The 22,843-nt window shown below is 33.1% G+C and overlaps 1 protein-coding gene across 1 annotated transcript; it reads right to left on the bottom strand.

Annotated features, from left to right (window-relative positions):
• Nucleotides 1–1,755: 1,755 nt before the first annotated feature.
• On the bottom strand, nucleotides 1,756–10,414 carry LOC139502660 (uncharacterized). Its single transcript, XM_071292186.1, has 2 exons — nucleotides 10,320–10,414; nucleotides 1,756–3,560 (listed from the first exon to the last, which is right to left on the bottom strand). Exon 2 carries the CDS (start codon nucleotides 3,550–3,552, stop codon nucleotides 1,912–1,914), a length of 1,641 nt encoding a protein of 546 aa, XP_071148287.1. The 5' UTR covers nucleotides 3,553–3,560; nucleotides 10,320–10,414; the 3' UTR covers nucleotides 1,756–1,911.
• Between the last annotated feature and the right edge of the window lie 12,429 nt (nucleotides 10,415–22,843).

The raw sequence follows: 22,843 nt of genomic DNA, 5'->3' as shown, positions 1-22,843 counted from the left end.
AAAATTACAAATTGGGCCGGGGGGGCAACTCAACAACTAGTTAACCAATTCATCTGAATATCACAGGGCAAGCCAAAATCTACATTTTACCCCTATGTTCTATTTTTAGCCATGGCGGCCATCTTGGTTGGTTGAATTGGTCATCGCACACGTTTTTTAAACTAGATACCCTAATAATTATTGTGGCTAAGATTGGTTAAATTTAGCCCAGTAGTTTTGAAGGAGAAGATTTTTGTATAAGATTACAAAAAATTACGAAAAAATTGGTAAAAAATGACTATAAAGGGCAATAACTCCTTAAGGGGTCAACGGACCATTTTAGTCATCGTGACTTATTTGTAGATCTTTCTTTGCTGAACATTATTGCTGTTTACAGATTATCTCTATGTATAATAATATTCAAGATAATAACCAAAAACGGCAAAATTTCCTAAAAATGTCCAATTCAGGGGAAGCAACCCAACAACCGGTTATCCAATTCATCTGAAAATTTCTGTGCAGATAGCTCTTGATATTTCAGTGTAATAAATGTCACAAATTATGTCCGAAAATTGTTTTAAAAATGGACAGGCAACATTTATAATTAGTATGTCACTATGTGTGGAATATAGTTTTTTTCTATCTCTTGAACGAAGATTTAAAAAAAGGGGAAATAACTCATTTTTTAAAAATTACTAGAATTCCTCTATTGGCAACTTTCTGCAACATTTACCCAAAATTTTTTTTGCACCATTTTGTTGACAAAACATCCATAATTTTATATTTTATAGTCTTTTATGTGAGGATTTCTGCGTTTTCGGTAAAAAATGCCAAAAATCGGCAAAAATCATGCCGATTTTTGTGTTAAGTGGACCACCTTATGTATCAAAAAACTGTTTTTATTCAAAAAATGTGTCAGTTAGCAGTTTAAATGATTGAAATGGTCTCTTATACCAATGAAAATAACAAAAAATGTTATGCTTTATCTCATTTGTACCACAAAATACAATGTTAGCCATTTCTCCTTGCTATACTAATATATACATATGATGTCACGTTGTTTCCATGGCAACCAGACTATACAGATTTTTTTTCAATTTGACTGTTAGTTTGGACCATTTCAACTTTAAAAAAAAGTAATCGAAAAAAATTAATCTGGCCAAAATTTTTCATATTTGGTCTATTATTACAGAGAATTGATGTTAAGTCTCTACGAAGATGCTCGCGGCCACTGTTAAAGAGCGAATCAAACCAAAAAGGACCCAAAGTATAGTACAAACGTCAATCCATTAAACACAACATTCATCTTTGCATAACTTGGCTTTGTCACTTATTAAACACCAGTGAGGCTTTGAATATAGACCTACAGTGCACAGCTTTCCGCAAGTTAAAAGAGTCCTAACACAAGTTTGTTTGGATGTTTGTGCTCTTTTTTGAGAGAATTGATCTCAAACATGAGTCAATATATTATTAACGATCTAAACTTGTTGAATTTTACAGGAACAATGACTAAATAAGAGCACGATACATTTCAATTGATTGTTAATCAATCAAAATAAACTTAAATATTTTTTGGAATAGTATGGAATAATTTTAGAGACTGTAATATTTCAGGATTAATGCATTTCTTAGATTTGCAGTCTACTTTTACAAGATTGAAATTATCTATCAAAAATTTAAGTATAAAAAGTTTTAATGATTGTTCTTTAATTTTTTTCCTTCGTTTGAAATACAGACTTATATATACGCAAAGCCGTTCGACAACTAACATCGGAATTTCATATCTTTATTTAGACCGAGGTTAAAATATTTACAAACATAATTGATTCCATCGATCATTGTTAAAAATCATTTTTACAGATTGAAAGATGTCATGCCTCATAGAACAAAAGAAGGCAAATTGTCATATAAAACTTATTAATATCAATCATTTTAAGTAACACTGTAAAGGAAAGCAGTTTCTTTATTGTTCGCAACAAGAAGTTTCCTGGTCTGCTTATCAAAGAAAATAGCTGACGGTTCACGTAGACCATCATCTATGGTGAGAATTTGTTTGTAGTGTTTTCCATCGTTTGATATCATGACAACATTCGACGAAGTCTCCCCGACAACAAACACGTTTCCATCATTATCTACAGCGATGCCTCTCGGGAAGTTCAAAACTGAAAAATCTTTAAAAGCCCAAACACGTGATCCATTACGGTCACAACAAACTACACTGTGATCATACCAGTCAGTGTAGTATATCGTGGTGTCGAATACAGATACGTAGGAAAATGGTGGCAATTTACAACTGATCACGTGAGATGTAGTATAATCCGCAGTGTTTATTTTATATATACCACATCCTTCAACACATACAAACAATGAGTTGTGATCACGTGTGATTCCCCATGGACGATCAGGAAGGTTGATGAAGTTAATTTTCTTTCGGCTCTCGGTATATATTATGTCAATTCCGATGTGCTTATAGGAATCTCCAGATGTGATAGCGATTGTTTTCTCATCGATAAATATCATGTCAAACCCATCACTAGGCCTAAGCAACATATTATATTTAAATGTACCATCTGACGCGATAACATTAAGCTTTTTTTTCCAGCAGTAATCAGTGAAGAGATATTCGTCATTAAATGACATGCAACAACCTCTCACTGTTTCACCACATGTTGTAATTTCCTGCTGTAGCCTTAACTTCAAATCATTAATGGTCTTCGTTGGTGTCACTTGAAACTGCGTTTTTATTTCAAATGATCCGAAATTTCTCAAAATGTCCAAGATATTTATCAACCCTGGGTCTACTTTAAAAATCAGGTCGACTGGTTCGAATTTGTTTGTTTCACCCAACGATTGTAAATATTGTTCATTTTCAAAAACTGCCATCTCAATATCTCTCATGACTAGAAATGTTTGAAGATCGGAAGCATGTTCTTTGATGCTTTGGAGATTTTTCTGATATTCTGTTATCAAGTTTTCTTTTGCTTGAACTGCTGATAAAATCATCTTATTACTCTTCTTACATTGACACTCTTTTTTCTGAAGATCTTGTATTATTTCTTTTTCAAGTTTGTCTAAATGTTTGTTGATTTGGTTTCTAATTTGTTGAATTTCTGCAAGATGTATCTCCTTCCTTTCTTCAATACTTTCCAAATAAGCCTTTCGGTCCTTCCTAATTATATCAATGTTTTGTAATAAGTCCATCAGTCTTGTTTCTAAATCTTGAAAGTGTCCGGATGTCTTAGCGTTATTAGTGACTTCATCAAGAGGAATGACGTTGCATTTCTGGTGTTCTTTAATGCATTTAAAACAAATAGGTAACGCATGCGAAACACAGTATTGTTGATACTTTTCATTGTGATACGTACATAAATGCTGTATATCAGTAATGAAGGACGGAATAGATTTGTACTTGGCAATTGGTATGAGTTCGTGACTTCGTGTGGCTTTGAATACTTTATGATGTTGTTGGCAGTCATCACAAATGGCTTCTTCGCATTCTGAGCACCAGTATGTTGATGGTTTGGTTATCTTTCGCCCTGAACATGGTTCACAAAGAGTGGTATTAGTAGCCATAGTGATACCTGAAATATGTATTAATACATGTTTGTATTCAAAACATCATATATAAGAATGCTTCACTGTGATCAATTTCACAAACAATTTTACGAGGAAAAATACTTTTAAATTATAAACTTTTCAGTAATCCACGAAAAATTCTTGTCCTAAGATATTGTGTTTATATGAGTATTTGCAATTCGAGTTTATTCGTTACCATGGCTACAAGCTTTGATATATAAACTACAATAACATGAATAACAAGAATTACCGGAATTATTTACAACACTTAACACTTACACAACCAACACCCGACTCCTCCGAAATATTAGACAACACTAACCTTCAACACCCAACTCCTCCAAAATATTAGAAAACACAAACCACCAACTACCAACTCCTCCGAAATACAGGAGAACACCAACCACCAACACCCGACTCCTCCAAAATATTAGACAACACTAACCACCAACACCCGACTCCTCCGAAATATCGAACAATCTTGACCATCAACACCCGACTCCTCCAAAATATTGGACACATTTACCACCAACACCCGACTCCTCCGAAATATAACACAACACTAACCACCAACACCCGACTCCTCCGACGACACTAACCACAAACACCCGACTCCTTCAAAATATTGAACACATTTACCACCAACACCCGACTCCTTCGAAATATAACACAACACTAACCACCAACACCCGACTCCTCCGACGACACTAACCACCACACCCGACTCCTCCAAAATATTAGAAAACACTAACCACCAACACCCAACTCCTCCGACGACATAAACCACCAACACCTGACTCCTCCGACGACATTAACAACCAACACCCGACTCCTCCAAAATATAAAACAACACTAACCACTAACACCCGACTCCTCCGAGATATCAGACAACACAAAAACAAACACCCGACTCCTTCGAAATACAGGACAACACAAACCACCAACACCAGTCTCCTCCGACAACATTCTCCATCAACACCCGACTCCTGCGAAATATTGAACAACACTAACCACCAACATCCGACTCTTCCGAAATATTGAACAACACTAACCACCAACACCCGACTCTTCCGAAATATTTAACAACACTAACCACAAACACCCGACTCCTCAGAAATATTAAACAACACTAACCACCAACACCCGACTCCTCAGAAATATTAAACAACACTAACCACCAACACCCAACTCCTCAGAAATATTAAACAACACTAACCCCCAACACCCGACTCTTCCGAAAACTAGACAACACGAACCACCAACACCCGACTCCTTCAACATATGAGACAACACTAACCACCAACACCCGATTCCTCCGAAATATTAGACAACAATAAGCACCAACACCCGACTCCTTCAAAATATGAATACACTAACCACCAACACTCGACTCTTCCGAAATATTAGACAACACGAACCACCAACACCCGACTCCTTTGAAATATTAAACAACACTAACCACCAACACCCGACTCCTCCGAAATATTAGAAAACACAAATCACCAACTACCAACTCCTCCGAAATACAGGAGAACACGAACAACCAACACCCGACTCCTCCAAAATATTAGACAACACTAACCACCAACACCCGACTCCTCATAAATATTGAACACACTAACTACAGACATCCGACTCATCCAAAATATTAGACAACACGAACCACCAACACCCGACTCCTTCGAAATATTAGACAACACTAACCACCAACCCCAACTTCCCGAAATATAAGACTACAATAACAAACGATACCCGACTCCTTCAAAATATGAACACACTAACTACAGACACCCAACTCCTCCGAAATATTAGACAACACTAACCACAAACACCCGACTTCTCCGAAATATTAAAAAACACTAACCACTAGAACCCGACTCCTCCGAAATATTAGACAACACTAACCACCAACACCCGACTTCTACGAATTATTAAACAACACTAACCACCAACACCCAACTCCTCCGAAATATAAGAGAACACTAACCACCAACACCCAAATCCTCCAAAACATTAGAAAACACTAACGACCAACACCCGACTCCTTCGAAATATGAGACAACACTAACCACCAACACCCGACTCCTCCGAAATATTAGACAACAATAACCACCAACACCCAACTCTTCCAAATTATTAGAAAACACTAACCACCAACATCCGACTCTTCCGAAATATTAGATAACACGAACCACACACACCCGACTCCTTCGAAATATTAAACAACACTAACAAACAACACCCGACTCCTCCATAATATTAAATAACACTCACCACCAACACCCGACTTCTCCGAAATATTAGAAAACACTAACCAGAAACACCCGACTCTTCCGAAATACTAGACAAAACGAACCACCACTAACCTCCAACACCCGACTTCTCCGAAATATTAGATAACACTAACCACTAAAACCCGATTCCTCCGAAATATTAGACAACACTAACCACCAACACCCGACTTCTACGAATTATTAAACAACACTAACCACCAACACCCAAAACCACACCCAACTCCATCGAAATATTAGACAACACTAACCACCAACACCCGACTTCTACGAATTATTAAACAACACTAACCACCAACACCCAAAACCACACCCAACTCCATCGAAATATTAGACAACACTAACCACCAACACCCGACTTCTACGAATTATTAAACAACACTAACCACCAACACTCGACTTTTCCGAAATATTAGACAACACTAAAACCCGATTCCTCCGAAATATTAGACAACACTAACCACTAAAACCCAAATCCTCCGAAATATTAGAAAACACTAACCACCAACACCCGACTTCTTCGAAATATGAGACAACACTTACCACCAACACCCGACTCCTCCGAAATATTAGAGAACACTAACCACCAACACCCAAATCCTCCGAAATATTAGAAAACACTAACCACCAACACCCGACTCCTTCGAAATATGAGACCACACTAACCACCACCACCCGACTTTTCCGAAATATTAAACAACAGGAACCACCAACACCCGACTCCTTCGAAATATTAAACAACACTAACAAACAACACCCGACTCCTCCGAAATATTAGACAACACTAACCTCCAACATCCGACTTCTCCGAAATATTAGACAACACTAACCACTAAAACCCGACTCCTCCGAAATATTAGACAACACTAACCACCAACACCCGACTTCTACGAATTATTAAACAACACTAACCACCAACACCCGACTCCTCCGAAATATTAGAGAACACTAACCATCAACACCCGACTCCTCTGTAATATTAGAAAACACTAACCCCCAACACCCGAATCTTCCGAAATATATTCCCCCTTATGTATTTGATATAAGTGACATGCATTTCTAACTGGTAAACCGTAAGTGATAGAGACCTAGGGACTTTTGATTTGAGGTTCTTGGTAAAAAAAATAACAAAATAGGTCACGGTCAAAAGTCATGGTCATATTCTAAATTTTGATTTGGGCTTATTTTTACTTCTTTTCAAAAACTGTACAGGATATCGACAACATATTTTTTGCTAAATTGTTAGTTGCGAAATGTTGTAACACATACATTTTGGTTGAAAGGGTACGCAGACATTAAATTGTTAAGTTTTCTCCACTATTATATTAAAATTACGCCTATTGTGATATAACTCATTAACCATATATGATAAAGACCTAGTATTTTGATTTGGGGTTCTTGGTTAAATACCTTGAAATTGAGGTCATGATCATAGGTAAATTTGATGTTCTAGATTTTGACCTTTGCTTTTACTTCGTATGTATACATAATAAAGCCTTTTGCATTAGGTTGTAAGCCATATGACTTTGAAAAATCCAACCGGAAATGACCTTGTGTTAACCGGAAGTAGCTATGTCTAATTTAATGTAAAAGTATATAGAACCATATATTTTGGAATCAGTGTCAAGTAAACTATCAAGTAATAGCGGAAACTACATTTTTCAAACCGAAGTAACATAGTATCTCCCGTATTTCAAACAAAAGTGTATAGAAACCATAACTTTTGGGAATCAGTATACAATAATCTATCAAATGACATGTTAAACTGGATATTATTATTTTCATATCAAATATATCGGGTGGAAAGACCTTTTTTAATTTTTATTGATATTATCTTTAAAAAGTTTCGGAAATGATTCATTAACAGAAATGTATGTTGATTAAATTTCAATGCTTTTTTTGTTTTTTTTTTTATAGTTGGATCTAATAGCATCCTAATCTTTTCAATGGTGCGATTTTGAAAATTGGGTATGCATTGTGTTGAACAGCTATCACCCGTCTTGGTTTATTTACTTTATATAACATCCTTTTGCGTTTACAAAAATCTCGGATTAAAAATGCCCATGAATCCGGAGTCAAAACACTTGAGGTAGGTAGATTGATATCCGAATTCAACTAGCATTAGATTTGAGCATAGATAGAATAAACGTGATGACGCAAATGCGTATTATAATCCAGAGTATTAGTGCGTATGCTTTCCAATTACTGTTCCTTCCGCTGCGCAAGAAAACCTCGTGCATGCATAAATATAAATTTCACTCGCGTACTGTAAAGTCTTGCCTTTCTTATCTAAATGCAGGACACGGCAGAAAAAGCTGGACATGTGACGTTGAATCATGGTCATCATTAGTTGAGGTATTCTGACCTCTAGCTGTTTCTCTTTACTTTTTCTTTTTTTGAGCGACTGTCCTATTATAAACTTTGAAATATTAGAAATACTAAAGATTTACTTCCCAAGGAATAAATAGATTAACGCAGATGTTTTTTTTCAATGCTCTTCAACTTCGTACTTTTTTTTTGGCTTTTTTAACATTTTTTATTCGAGCGTCACTGGTGAGTCTTTTGAAGAGGAAATGCGCGTCGGGCGTACAACATTTTAATTCTGGTATCTATACAATTTTATATATCTACATAGGGTACATATCTTTTTTTACACTAATTGATTTTTTGGGAGCATATTCAGGTATTCATAAAACTTCTTCAGAACTAAGTTTTTCCTATAGAATATTTGGATTGATTAAAGTAACTTCAGGAAATCATTAAAATTTGAGATGTTTTAAAAGATCAAAATAATTATCAGTATAAGAGTTCATAGTCGAGTTGGTGTGTTACTTTCAAAAAGAAAATTCAAAACCGTCTTATAACTTGAATGCCACAGTTACACTTCACATGGAAGTTGGACTTTCTATTTTTCTATATACAGAATCTACCATGAGTAAATACGACAGCTTCAATAATGATTATAAGAATAATTGAAGCCATCAAGGAAACAAAATATGAAGATATGACAGATGAAATAAATACATCCAGATTATTTTACCAAACTGAGTGCTTAAATTTATATTGCGATTGCTCTGTGCAATTTGCTTTAGAAATTCAGTTGCAAAAACTAAGAATTGAATAGGATTAGGACTTTGTTTGTATATTAAACACGAAGAAAAACTGATGTACACTCCCAAGAATAAATAAAATAGTCAAGCCTTAAAATGTAAATTCATATAGTATACACTTTTCTGTTTACAACTAATATTCAACAGTACTCGTGCTTTTAATTGAATTGTGTAAGAATCTACACACAATTACATATTTCAATAAAGGTGTCTTACATCATCATTACCTTATTCTATTCAGTCAATTATTTAAATCTAAAGCCAAAAAAAAAACCACAAAAAATGAGCAACATATTTTTGGTGCGTCAGCTGTCTCTGGTTCACGTATTGCTTTTCTCTTTTTTTTTTTTTTAAAAGAAAGCAATTATCTACCGATAATGCTTTTTACTATTATGGAAAACAAATACTGATAACATAAAAACTTGCAAGTAAATGCTTACAATTTGAAAGTACATGAGTTAGGCGAATACAACTGTATAGTCACCATTAAAATACAAATAATCGAACAACTTGAAAAGTGCAATACTTGTTTAGTTCAGTATAACATATAAATAGCATTTTTGACCTTGCCCGTATTACATATTTAACGATATGATCGAGAATTTAAAATTATCAGAACAGTTGTTTCGTTAATAAAAATCTTATAATATCATATCTATCTACTCAAATAAAATCAGTAATTCTAATATAATTATAAAATCAGCAATTGATTTTGTTTTGTGTTATTTTTACAATACACGAACATATAGTATTACATGCACGGGGGGGGGGGGTAACTTCCTATTATTGGTTATACGGGGATGTGCCAAAAATACGGTTCATAATTTTGCGAGATTTTATATTAAAATGACCCTCCTTTTTAATGACATCCTATATTAAAATGCATTTACGTTTGATAACTGTATTTTGATTTGGAGTATGATCTACATATCATATATAAATATGCTATTGATATGTGCACCAAACGATGTCATATATAAAAACTTAAGGGTAGCTGGTATATTTATGAATTATGAGTGATGATGAGTTAGTGCTTATATAAGCATGACAAGCATGGGTCATATTTTAAATATTGTATATAAGTATAGGTGTTTCTTTCTTAAATATTTATATAACTATAGGTACTGAATTTCAGTGAATGTTATATTAAAATGGGTACGTTTTTTGAGGCAAAAATGGCACACCCCTACCAAAGAAATATCGAAGTTACCCCCCCCCCCCCCCCCCCCACCCCGTGATTACATGCTTAATATGATGTTATAAAAACGCATAAATTCTAAAAGTCATATATTACGAAAATGATGAAAGCTTTTATGACAAATTTTCTTTCAAAAGCAACATTAACTGAAAATCGTAATCTTACCTGAACCAAACAAGTATCAGCCTTGATAAACAAGTAAGAAAAACGTCACATGGACGGTATAAGTGTATGTCGCATTTTGTATACTAAGTACCGTTAAAGGGGCACTAGCTGTCAAATTCATGGTCACCGATTTGACTCGAATTCTCATATTTGATTTATAACAATTATATGTAAAACATTTATCCACACTATCAAAAGTGTAAAATAAACAGTTTACAGAGCATAGGGTAGATAAAATATAGGTTCGTTTCGTATGTATTTTAGTCCAGACGCCATCTAATTAACTATCGATTTGACCTCAGATGACCATATCAGCGATGTAAACATAAATAAAGATATGAATAGATTAAACCAACACGTGCAATTGGATTTTTATAGGTCTGTTTGCTTTTATTTTATAGATTAAAAATATGTATCTCATTGCTTTCAACCGTATAAGAATGATTTTATGTGCATCGAATTAGTAATCAAATGATTTGCCGTAGTTTCACTTTCATTGTTGACATTCTTTTTCTTTAAATAACCAGTACACGTACATTGCATGCGTTGTCAATCTCTAGCTAGGGGTTAAATTGAAGTTCACATGAATACGGATTTAAAGAGGTCGACTCATTCACTTTCAAGTGAAAACCTAATTATCAATATCAATGTTTCTTAGCGTAATTTGACAAAATTGAACTTTTTTGGCTGCAAAAAGCGAATTGTTATTTCACTATTTAACTTTCATTATTGATTGAACCAAAAAAATCAAACTTTAGATTTTTTATATATCTCGTAGCTAGTGCCCCTTTAAAAACGAAACACATCATATCTTCATATTTCCCATTTGTTTCCCTGTGAGTTACAATACACAATACTTCTCTTAAGTCACTTCTAGAACATTCGGCTATGCATTACTTAAACAATTTGGTGTCGCATCGATTCTTTTCAGTACTGAAACTTTTAGTCTTATAAAGTTCAAAAGCGAAATCCATACGTTTTCCTCCAAATGATCACCTTAGACCAAATACCTCTACATGTCTTTTTATTATTTCGTTGTTAGTTTGCTGTCTCATTGATATTTAATTTTGGATGTAACGCGTCTTCTGATTGGCTGACGTTATTTTGTTATCACACAACTCTTTTGATTCATTAAGTATGATCACATAATGCGATATACATGTATGCTAGGTTTGAGAAATTTCCGAAACGGTTGAAATTACCCATGTGAAGTGCACTTTTCATTTTCTTGCTAAAATTTGTGGAGTTTCTGAGATTAACTATGTGAAATTGTGAGTAGTCTAGGTTCTATACTGCATATTGTTAAACTACATTGACGCGGGTGGATAGAAGAATTAAAACTTAAAAGTTTTTTGAACATAAATTTACTTGAACGAAAACCTACTATAAGTGTCTATCGATTAACACAAAAACCAGAAAGTCAATAAAAAAACTAAGAAATCAGAAGACTGGAATGGACCTATAACTATTTTCAGGAATTCTTTGGTATTTGACGGTTATTTGTATAAAATTTTAGAATTTCTCAAAACTGCGCAAAAATTCCACTAATTTCTGTATCTTTTCTAAATTAAACGTAAAGAACCCAGAACTTTGATAAGTAAAACGAAGATGTGGTATGATTGCCAATGCTACAACTCTCCACCAGAGACCAAATGACATAGAAGTTAACAACTATAGGTCAGCTTATTATTAATGATTTCTTAAAAAGAATCTTTGATTATGACGTAATCATTCAAGACACATGTCAGGCTGTTGACAATGTAATTTTACTCTACGAAAAACGTAAACATCGACAACAAAACATAACTGGCCCGGTATCATTTTGCGGTATGAACTGGATAGATAATACATAACAGACCTTTGATAGTCCAGCTGATATCAGAATAATTGATCACTTTATGGTAAAAGCATGAAACTTGGTATAGTGAAAGATTAAGGGGTATAGACAAAATTCAGATATGGAGCCACGAAAAAAAATTCCAATATGGGCAGATCTCCTCAGATCAATTTTAGAGAACAACATTTTTTATTTTAATGGACAGCTATGTAAGCAAACAATAGGAGCCGCAATAGGAGCCGTGCCCAGCCCAGAAATCTGTGATATACTCATAAAATTGAGAAAGGAAATGGTGAATATGTCAAAGCGACAACCACCCGACCATAGAGCAAACAACAGCCGAAGGCAACCATGTATAAAATTATGAAAGAAATTCTTTCTAAGTTTGAACATAGAAAAAATTTATTTTTCTATGGAAGGTATCGTGATGATATTATATTAATATATCACGGCGATTCGAAGGAAATAAAGGATTTGCTAGAGTTAGCAAATAATCATCATCCGTTCCTGAAATTCACACTAGAATTCTCATCTAAAGAAATAATATTTCTTGATGTTAATATTTTCAAAGGAACTAGATTTTCTAATGAAAATATTTTGGATGTGAAAACACACTTTAAACCGACAAATGCCTTCCTTTATCTAGATCGTAAAAGCTGTCAGCAGACATGTGTTTGCAGGGTTTATCAAGGGCGAAGTAATCAGATACATTAGAACAACAAATAATGATGTTGATTTACAATATATTTTGTTACAGTTCAGATCGAACTTAATAAAGAGAGGATACAAGGAGATTGAAATCGAAAAGTACATAACTGAGGTATGATCATGTAATAGATCTGATTTAATAAGAAAAAAGGCCAAACAAAACACAAAGGAAATTCCTTTAGTATTGGCAACGAAATTCAATCCATGCATTCATAAATTAAAACAATGCATTAGTAAACATTGGGACCTACTAAAACAGGATGCAGTTTGCAACGAAATATTTTCAAGCAAACCAATAATAGCTTATAAAAAGCATTTAAATATTGCAGATCTATTGACAACGACAAAATTAAAATAAATAGATATAGGTAAATCCCTGATGATGGCGGGCCTACAATGCTTAAACCCTTTCATAAATGTTATACATTTATCATAAGCATATAATACAAAAACCGCCGAAACATTATATTAATGTCGGATTGATGAAAAGCAATTGAAAGTCTAGAAATACTAGCATCATGTGATCAATATTTTGTAATATAATTACAATAAAGTACTAATAGTATGTATACGGAGTCTTCCGAATAAGATTTTTTGCTATCGGAATTCAGACTGATGTTGGAATACGTGGATGTTAGGTGTCACTTTTTAACTATGAAATTCATAATGTAATAATTATCATAACTCTCAACTAATTTTAGGAATAAAGAGGGTCTGGATTGGAGGGTGGAGTGGGGTGGGGTGGGGTGAGGTGGAAAAGGGGGGGGGGGGTCCTTCAATTCTGTATTCATTAAATTTTAAAGTCATTTTTCTCTTTACGTGAAAACTAACGTCCTGATTTATGTACAATACTAGAACACACCCGTGATATCGCGGGTCCGTGACTGAATTAAAGTATATAACTATGTGCAAGCCTTATTTTAGTATTACTTTATATCTGATAAATTCATGCCGATTATAAGATACACAGTTTTCTCTGCTTTCAAATCTTTCTGTTTGAACCCGTCGAACTGGACCTTATCAATTATTGGTAATATTAATTATTTGGATAACAAAAGGTCCTGGAATGGAGTATTTTTTAATCAACAGCATTGTCCTAGTATGTTAGTTATAAATAAAGTTGAATTCTTTGATTCACTGTTTTATGTCAAGCCCGCTAACAAATTGAAAACGGTTCCCATATACACCTTATTTTTAGTATTCGTATTGTTATCTTAGAAAGTCTTACTGATTAAAATACTACAATAGGTAACAATTTGACAATGATTGAATTTAGTAGTGTCAACCCTGTGATTATGATCCGTGTATATAGCATAATCATAAATACACCGTTTGGTGGTGTACCTGTTAGATGAGGAACGTACAGATAAGGTAATAGGTAACAGGTGAATATACTTTTGGTATCGGTATCGGACCTGACCCGGAACTTCTTAATTATTGGCAATATTAATTACGTGGAAAACAAAAGGGCCTGGAGTGGTGTAATTTTTAATCTACACCTTTGTACTATATTAGTTATATATAAAGCTGAATTCTTTGATTCGTCGTTTTTACGTGATGACGGCTGACAAATTGGACCTCGTAATTTTAGTATTATAGATAATGAACGAAAACAAATAAGATACAACAAAAAACGACAACCACTAAATTACAGGCTGTCTGTTTACAATGTATGTTTAAAACTTTGAGAACAACACCATTTTTTTAAAGGAACATTAAATTCTCCCTCGCCATGCTCGTCCGAATTGAAAGTATTTCTTTACTGTATTCCTTAGAATAAATAAGACAAAACTCCAATATAGATTTGGTGGCTCTTTTCTCTTGCAAACAAAGTTAAAAAACATAACAATCTAATATAATTTATAACTTTACTGTATTTACAAAGCCCATATGGGCCAGTGGCTTACAAAAACACATATAGCAAACAATGAAAATAAAACAATACATATCATTTTACAATTATCATGGTTTAAACTTTTTTTTATCTCTCTACATATATAAAATTACACAGATTGAAATATTTTCTAGGACTCCCTGCCCTCAGTTTTAGTGACTTTTTTTTTTTAAAAAGAATCATAATTTGTTACTATACTGTTTGGTTTCAGGATTAAGAATTTGTTTTAATTTAACTTTAAAAAAATGGAATTTGTCATCTAATACATCACAATGTGTATATAGCCTTAAATCTCTAGGAATTTCCCTGTGTAATAACAATTATATTGTATTTAAGATGAATTTTGGAATATTCGTGGACATCAGTCTTCTTTATTATCGAAAATAAGAGGACCTCTCTTTTAGAAAAGTTGTCCAAAAATATGAATAATTTTCCCCCTTTTAAGTTAAATAGGCTAAGTTTTTCTTATTTTATTTGGGGGTACCACAATGAACAGTTTGATACAAATGCAAACTCGGTGTTTCCACACTACTTAAGGACCTTGGTTCAGGGAGATAACTCTTTAAATCAATGATGCGTTTGTACAAGTCAAGTTTCATCAATGTGTTTTAAGCATTTACCTGAAACAGATTGGAAATCATCTATGTAACCTAGAAGATTAGAATATTTTTATGAAAATGGTTGACACAAACGTACTCAGTCTGATGATTTCAAGAGTTATTTATTTCCCTTAATCTAGGTCTACCTCCTTAAATATTTTTTTTCTTTTTAACAGAAAATGCAATCTTGGAATATTGTTCAAGGCTAACTGTTACTTAAATGTGACAAATGAGGATATTATTGAGATTGCAAACCTTCATTTAGTTTTAAATGATTATAATTTGCTTAACATCAACAGTCTAATATTGCATGCCTTTTAATACAATCTTTATTTTTTGAAGACTTCTGACCAGAATGAGCAGCAGATTTTTGACAAGTGACGGTAGCACTTATAAATACAAGTATTCATACTAAGGTTACGCCGATTTTGAAATATGCCTACGCTGCCAGGTCAGGAATAGTCCAAAAAATTATAACGTATTGAAAGGATATTTGAATTTTATTTTTCTTTGACACAGGAAGGCGTTACAGAAAAAAAAAAAAGACTTTCAAGACGTCATAATTATTTGGAATTGGTGAGGAACTAAAATAATACAATTAGGTAGGTTCTACAATGCTTGATAAGGACATAGGACTTTCTATACTAACGGGACTCGTCTCTATTGATTTTAATTAAATAATTACACCTCCCATGATGTTAAATTATTAAACTGAGACATATCGTTTTGAAGAACACCCCAGTCGTGCAAAAGGCCGGGGTCACATATTGAACAAGTTAGATGGCGGCCACTCGAAATTTACTTACAAAATACCTCAAAGTTCAAATGTCAATATTTTAAAAACTATCCGAGAAATCTTTTCAAAAACAGCATTTTGCAATGACAAAATGTATAAAATTTCATAATTACTTCATTAAACTTGAACATATAGTTATAAAGAACACTTCGTAAATATAAAATGATTTGCTATGAAGACGCGTGACATCAGCGACGAGAAATGTGTATAGATTTTGTTATAAGTGACCAGTCCCGTTAGTATAGACTGTCCCTGTAAGGACGAAGGCTCAAGGAGATTCGGAGTGCTAATGATAAAAAATGGAATGTTGGTAATGAATTGAAATTTTGCTTTGAAAAAGTGCCTTATAGATCCCCATCCCCCAAGAGTTGTTGCAACATTTTACCTTTACTTGCAAAGAGTGTGGCACTTTTCCAGCAAAGCATCGCTGACGTTGCTGTATATACATACACCTCACGCAGACAAACGGACGCGTCCTCAGAACGAGGCTTAATGTCGGAAGGACGGGAGAAGTGAAGAGTTTTTATGTGCGTCACAGTAATTTGATGTCAATGTAATGTTCAATGTATAATAGATCAAAGCTATAAAATTTAAGGGTTCATATATTTATAATTTGCATATTTACAAATACGTGAATGTTCAGAGCGTAGTTTAAAGTATGTAAAGTGTTGTTGAAAGAATTTTGTAAAATATTGAATGACTGGAGAATTTCAGCAAAAGTATCATAAGTGATAGGTTATTGGGGACAGGAAAATGTTTTTTTTTATCCCTCCTAATTTTTGGTTTTCTATCAATTTCAATATGAACATACATTTAGTAATACTGTATGTTATGAACATTTAAGTAAGGAGCCTGTGATGCAGTGGTTGTCGTTTTTTTTATGTGTTACATATTTGTTTTTCGTTAATTTTTTGTACATAAATAAGGCCGCTAGTTTTCTGGTTTGAATTGCTTTACATTGTCAGTTCGGGGCCTTTTAAAGCTGAGTATGCGGTATGGGCTTTGCTCGATGTTGAAGGTCGTACGGTGACCTATAGTTGTTAATTTTTGTGTCATATTGGTCTCTTGTGGAGAGTTGTCTCATCATGGCAATCATACCACATCTTCTTTTTTTTTGTAATCAATGATATTGTAAAAGATTTAATGACTGGAGAATTTCAGAAAAGGTATCAAAAGTTCACATGAATATTTTTATCTGTATATTATGAACATTCATTACTATATAAATATAGTGTCCTTTCAATTCTAAGTTTACTAATCGATCCATGGTGGTCATGGATATAGTATACAGACCGTCTCTATTTAATAAACTCTGTGACCGCCGTGGATAGTAAACTTGAAAATGATAGCAGATAGAATTCTGAAAATACACTTTATTCTTTGTATATGTATGTTCAAAGTATACAGAAAAACGCAAACCGGAAGTCTAATCTGACTTATAATTTCGTCCAATGACGGGACAATACCCGGATGCCTTTTTTCTCGTTTTTCTCCCAAAATAACTCAATCTGAATAATCATATGAATGGATGACAAATGCGACTATGCACTGTACCTATAGGACACAGAGCTGTGTTGATTAATTTATTGTGGAAAGAAGAGAAGCGGCACACAAAATGAGGTCTTCTCGTTTAATAGTGATATAATAATATATATGCGAGAAATATATGATAGAAGCCTAGGCCTGTGGTTGAAATTGATAGAAAAAAATATCAAATGCTTAGTATAAGTCGATTCATCGACAAACTGAATAAAAGTCCGAAAGGTGTTTTTTTAGCCAGCGTCCCAGTTTACTTATAAATAAACTGTAGATAAAATATGTTTACGCTATAATAAACAGATGTGGAGACTCTTAGTTTAATCTGTCATAGTTCTTTTACACTAAATTCTTTCATTTTTGAAGGATCGAGATCGAACCCGTATACCGACTTATGTAAAAAAAAAAAAAAAAATGTGGAATGATTTTAAATGAAACAACTATCCACCAGAGTAAGCAATAAAATGTTACCATACTGTCTTCAACCATGAGAAACCTATAACCGCCGGTATAGTCGATTATAAAAGGTCCCGACATGAAAAATGTGAAACAATTCAAACGAAAAAAAATAACGTCCCCTAGTTCATAACTAAAACGATTTACGAAAAACAAATATGGCAGACATGAACCAACGACAACAACTGAACAATAAGCTCCTGACAGATGTGGCATAAAAATATCTGTTTAGTTTTCAATATTTCAAATAAATGTATGTTTTTTCACCTAATTGCAGATATATATAAAATATTTCTTGTCGATATAAAGTATATTAGGGAACGACCATATGATTTAAGTGGGGAACAGGATGATATTTTGCGGATTGGCTACTTATTTTCAGCTGTTGGTTTGCATGCTTATTTTTTTCCGCGCGAAAATTTATTTTCACCGGAATTGTGAATGCGCAGTTTTCGATATTAAAACCAGTAGATGTCGTATGATTGAAATTGAGACAACTATCAATAAAAAAAATAATTGCAAATGACAAGAAAATGTACAACTACATGCATATCACCGTACACCCTCCAACAATAAGCAAAACCCATACAGCTACAGATCAATGTACGCCCTTCATCGATGAGCAAATCCCACACAACTACAGATCATCGTGCGTCCTCAAACAATGAGCAAAACTCATACAACTACAGATAACCGTACGCTCTTAAACACTGACCAATCCTCATACAACTACAGTACACCGTACCCTCTTCAACAATGAGCAAAATTTTATACCATACCATATATATAACTATAAACGGCTCCGGCATAACAAAATGTAAACCAGGCCAATAGAAGAAACTTACTACCGAATCTTATCGAACAGCATTAGACTACTACTGTACTACATTCTATCGGCTTTGGATTGATACAAAAAATGTATGTGACGTGCCTAACATAAACAATCCCTCTAACATGAGACAGTAGTATAACAACACATACAGTTAAGGATGTTTGCTGCTCAGTATCAAAATAAATAACTTTCCATAAAACTAGTATATATTGATAGGGGATCAATTGAGGAATCAAAAAATCAAAAAAAATATAGGGGTCAATGTGTCAGATATTAGCCATTGGAATTTTGGCGGGAAAAACGTTTTCTCTTGATTTTTCATAGCTTTATCATTGATCACTTACAGTTCTCAAAAACTACTAAAAAATAAATGAAATTTTATAAAACTTTTACAAATGGCTTATAATTGAACATGTAAAAGATTTTTAAAGAAAAAAATGGGGGTTCATGGGCAAACAATTTTTTTAAGGCATTCAAATGGATAAAACCAGAGGATTTCGAAAATCTTGACAAAAAATCCAAAACATGACAAGCAAACATCCTTAAGTAACTTCTTCGCCATTATGTATCGGGTGGAAATTTGTCTCATTGACAATCATACCACATCTTCTAATTTTTATAAAAAAATCAAATTCAAATTCAAATGTTTATTGCCATTTAAACTTTAAACAATATCTTTTTGACAAATACGAAATAAGTATATAAACACAATTATTTAATAACAATAAATAGTCCAGTGTCCCCTGTCCTCAGTTCTAATGACTTTTCAATATAGGACCCCAATTTATTTACTTGTGATTGTAATGATGGATCAGACAAATCTTTAACAGTAAAGTTTATTTCCAAATAATCCAAAAAGTTGTTTTTCAGTTCCCTATTTAATTTAAAATCTAAAAAAAAATGTTTTTCATCTTCTAATATGTTACATTTAATGCATAATCTTCTCTAGGCATATTAAAATGTCTTCTTTTTTCTAAATTTAATTTATGGTTATTAATTCTTAGTTTTGTTAATAATTTTCTATAAGTAAAGTTTGATGTTCTTAAATAGTCTTCAAAACATAAATTTGGTTTAAGCTTCATATATGAATAAAGTTTCCTGTTTTCATATTTTTTTGCATCTTATTATGAATCAAATTTTCAAAGTAGTATTTAGAACTTGTTTTTATATAACCTTTACATGATTTTTTTTAATTTTTAGTCTGAACTAGTATTTTGTTGGATTTGCGTTATATCTAAATCAAGTTCACATAGAATAATTTTTTACAGTAAAATCCTTCCGTGTCTAAATTTTTACTAAGAATGTAAGCTTCTTTCAAAAGACGGTTTAACTTACAGCATTCAAATCTCTTTAAGGATGTTCGCTACTCTTTTTATAAATAACAAGGTTTTTAAAAAACGGTTTTGAATTGATAGAATATAAAGAAAGAAACTAAAAAAGAAGAAAAAACTGGAGGGTCCGTGTGCTTGTTTTCGAGATATAAGCCATTGAAAATTTGGCGGGAATGAATTCTCTCTAGACTTTCCATACATTTATCATTGGCACATTTTTTGTTTTAAAAACTATGAAAAAATAACAAGGATTTTATAAGATTTTGAAATATGGCTTTTTAAACTTAATGTTATAAAATAATGAAAAGAAAAATAGGGGTAAGAAGGCAATTTTTTTTATTGGCAATACATGGATAAAACCAGAGGATTCCGAAAATCTGACTCAAATTGATAAAATAGAGGAGCAAACATCCTTAAATAAAATAAAGTTTGTGTTTTAATATTAAATTCTATAGGAAGTCTCCCCAATACACCTCTAGTTGCAAGATTAGATTCATTCTTTCTCGTTCAAAGTAAACAATTACAAAATTATTAATGTAATTTTTCAATTGGAGTTTTTTCACCATAACTTAAAATGTCTACTTCTTTTCCAGAATTTAAAGCTCTATTTGTGGCGTTAAATATTTATTTCTCACTCGCTAACGAGGGTCGAACTCCCTTAACCACAGGTGCTGATTCAGCGGGGTGCACGTTCGGTAAGGGCCATATTTGGCCCCAATTATAAAGTTCATAGTTACAAGACAATAAATGTTAAGATGCCTTAAAGACATGTGAGAAAGTAAAACAGGACCGTTTTTGTCAAAGTTTAATTCTAACACGTGGATTTTTTCATCCCAAAAAGGTCAAGATAAGGGATTTTGGCGAAATTTTACAAAATCAGCTGGATTTCAACCAAATTAAGGACCAGGAAACATAGAGCGCAGGCGTCGACAAACTTAATATTCAAATAAGACATTTAAAATGTCTTCACAAACATTATTTTAAAAGATCTTTGTTGTCGACGTATGCGCTCTATGTTTACTGTCCAGTAATCTATGGAAATTTACCCATTTTCATTGAATTTTTCGTGAAAATCAATACGAGTACAATTTGTGACGTCATAATGAAACGCAGAAACGTAAAATTTTCAACAAAATGGCATATTTCCTATCTAGTCACTGTATTAGCTATAATTTATTGTGATATTTGTTAATAAATCCGAATTTGAAATTTAAGCTAAAAAAGGGGGCCATTTTAGGACCTTACCGAACATACTCCAAATTTACAGCCAATTTTGCGTCAAAATAAGGTCTTCGCTAATTCTAATTCTCCAGAGCACCCATCTCTACCATCAAACCCTGGAACCGCGCCTGAAGTATGCGAAATATCATAATAAATATATATTTTATAGAAAATTGATAAAGTTTGTGTTTTACCAAAGACTCTTAATAGCAAAGAAACCAGTTTAATTTCTATCTCATTAGCTGACGAGCGCTCGACTTCGCTAGCGAGCGCTCAAAATGAATTTTCGATTGACCAATTCGGGTATATAACCTCCGTTCTCTTTTTTTACGCTTTCACATGTCCTTCGCTTGAATGAAAAAAAAATGGGAGGGTTTAATGTGTTATCTTGTCTTGTATCATCATGATTTTCCTTTTAAGACAGTCCCTTTTTGTGTGGACCTGTAGTGTCTGTTATACAGCTTTTAAAGGGGGTGACACGGGGATGCTCAATTCCTAAATTCCGTTTTTTTTCTCTCACTTTTTTATCCCACATATTAACTTTTTTTTACCCGTATAGCCCACATCCCAAAAAAAGCATATCGCTCCCTCTTAAGCCTTTTAACTTTTGATCACTTTTGAACTTTTCACTGTTTTTTCGGTATTCTGTATATGGGTCATTTTCAAAAAATGTCGAATTTTGAAATTGAAAAAATTATTAAAAGTTACTTATTCAAACAACCCTCTACATAAGATAATCAAAACAAACAGTACTTTAAGAACAACATATTAAAAGATGCAATCTTAATGATGTCATACAAAAATATGTTGAAACATTTTTTGATCGGTGGTACATTATTTTGTCTATCCTGTTACCATTTTCAAAAGAAATTTTGGGTTATTAAGAAAAGGTTTAGATAAAATGTTAAGCTTGTTTTACGTAGACAATTAGATGGTTTTAAAGAGAATAAACTTATATATATATTCATTCTGTAATATAATAGATTATTTGCCAATTTAACAGGTTGTACTGAAAAATGCCTCTAAAAATTGGTTTTCAAAGGTTGTAAAAATTACCACCAGTAATGCAAGTCTAAGATAGCAATTTATATTGTTCGGCATTTTTTCACCCTTTCAAATAAACCCAACATCAAGTAAATCCCTCATAAGTTAGTTTACTTTTCTCTATATTTCATTGGTAACAGGAACGTACGTTTCTGATATATTACTATATAAAAGTCTATCCTGTTACCTTTTTGTCTATCCTGTTACCGATATCAGTATTGCACCTGCGAATGCTTAATTGGGAAGATTAATACGTTATAACCTTAAGAT

The sequence above is a fragment of the Mytilus edulis genome, chromosome 14, assembly GCF_963676685.1.
Source record: "Mytilus edulis chromosome 14, xbMytEdul2.2, whole genome shotgun sequence".
Lineage (NCBI taxonomy): Eukaryota > Metazoa > Mollusca > Bivalvia > Mytilida > Mytilidae > Mytilus > Mytilus edulis.
This window is presented reverse-complemented; position numbering and strand designations above follow the sequence as displayed.

Coding starts and splice junctions, on each gene's coding strand:
- LOC139502660 (XM_071292186.1), bottom strand. CDS start 3,552: ATGGCTACTAATACCACTCTTTGTGAACCATGTTCAGGGCGAAAGATA.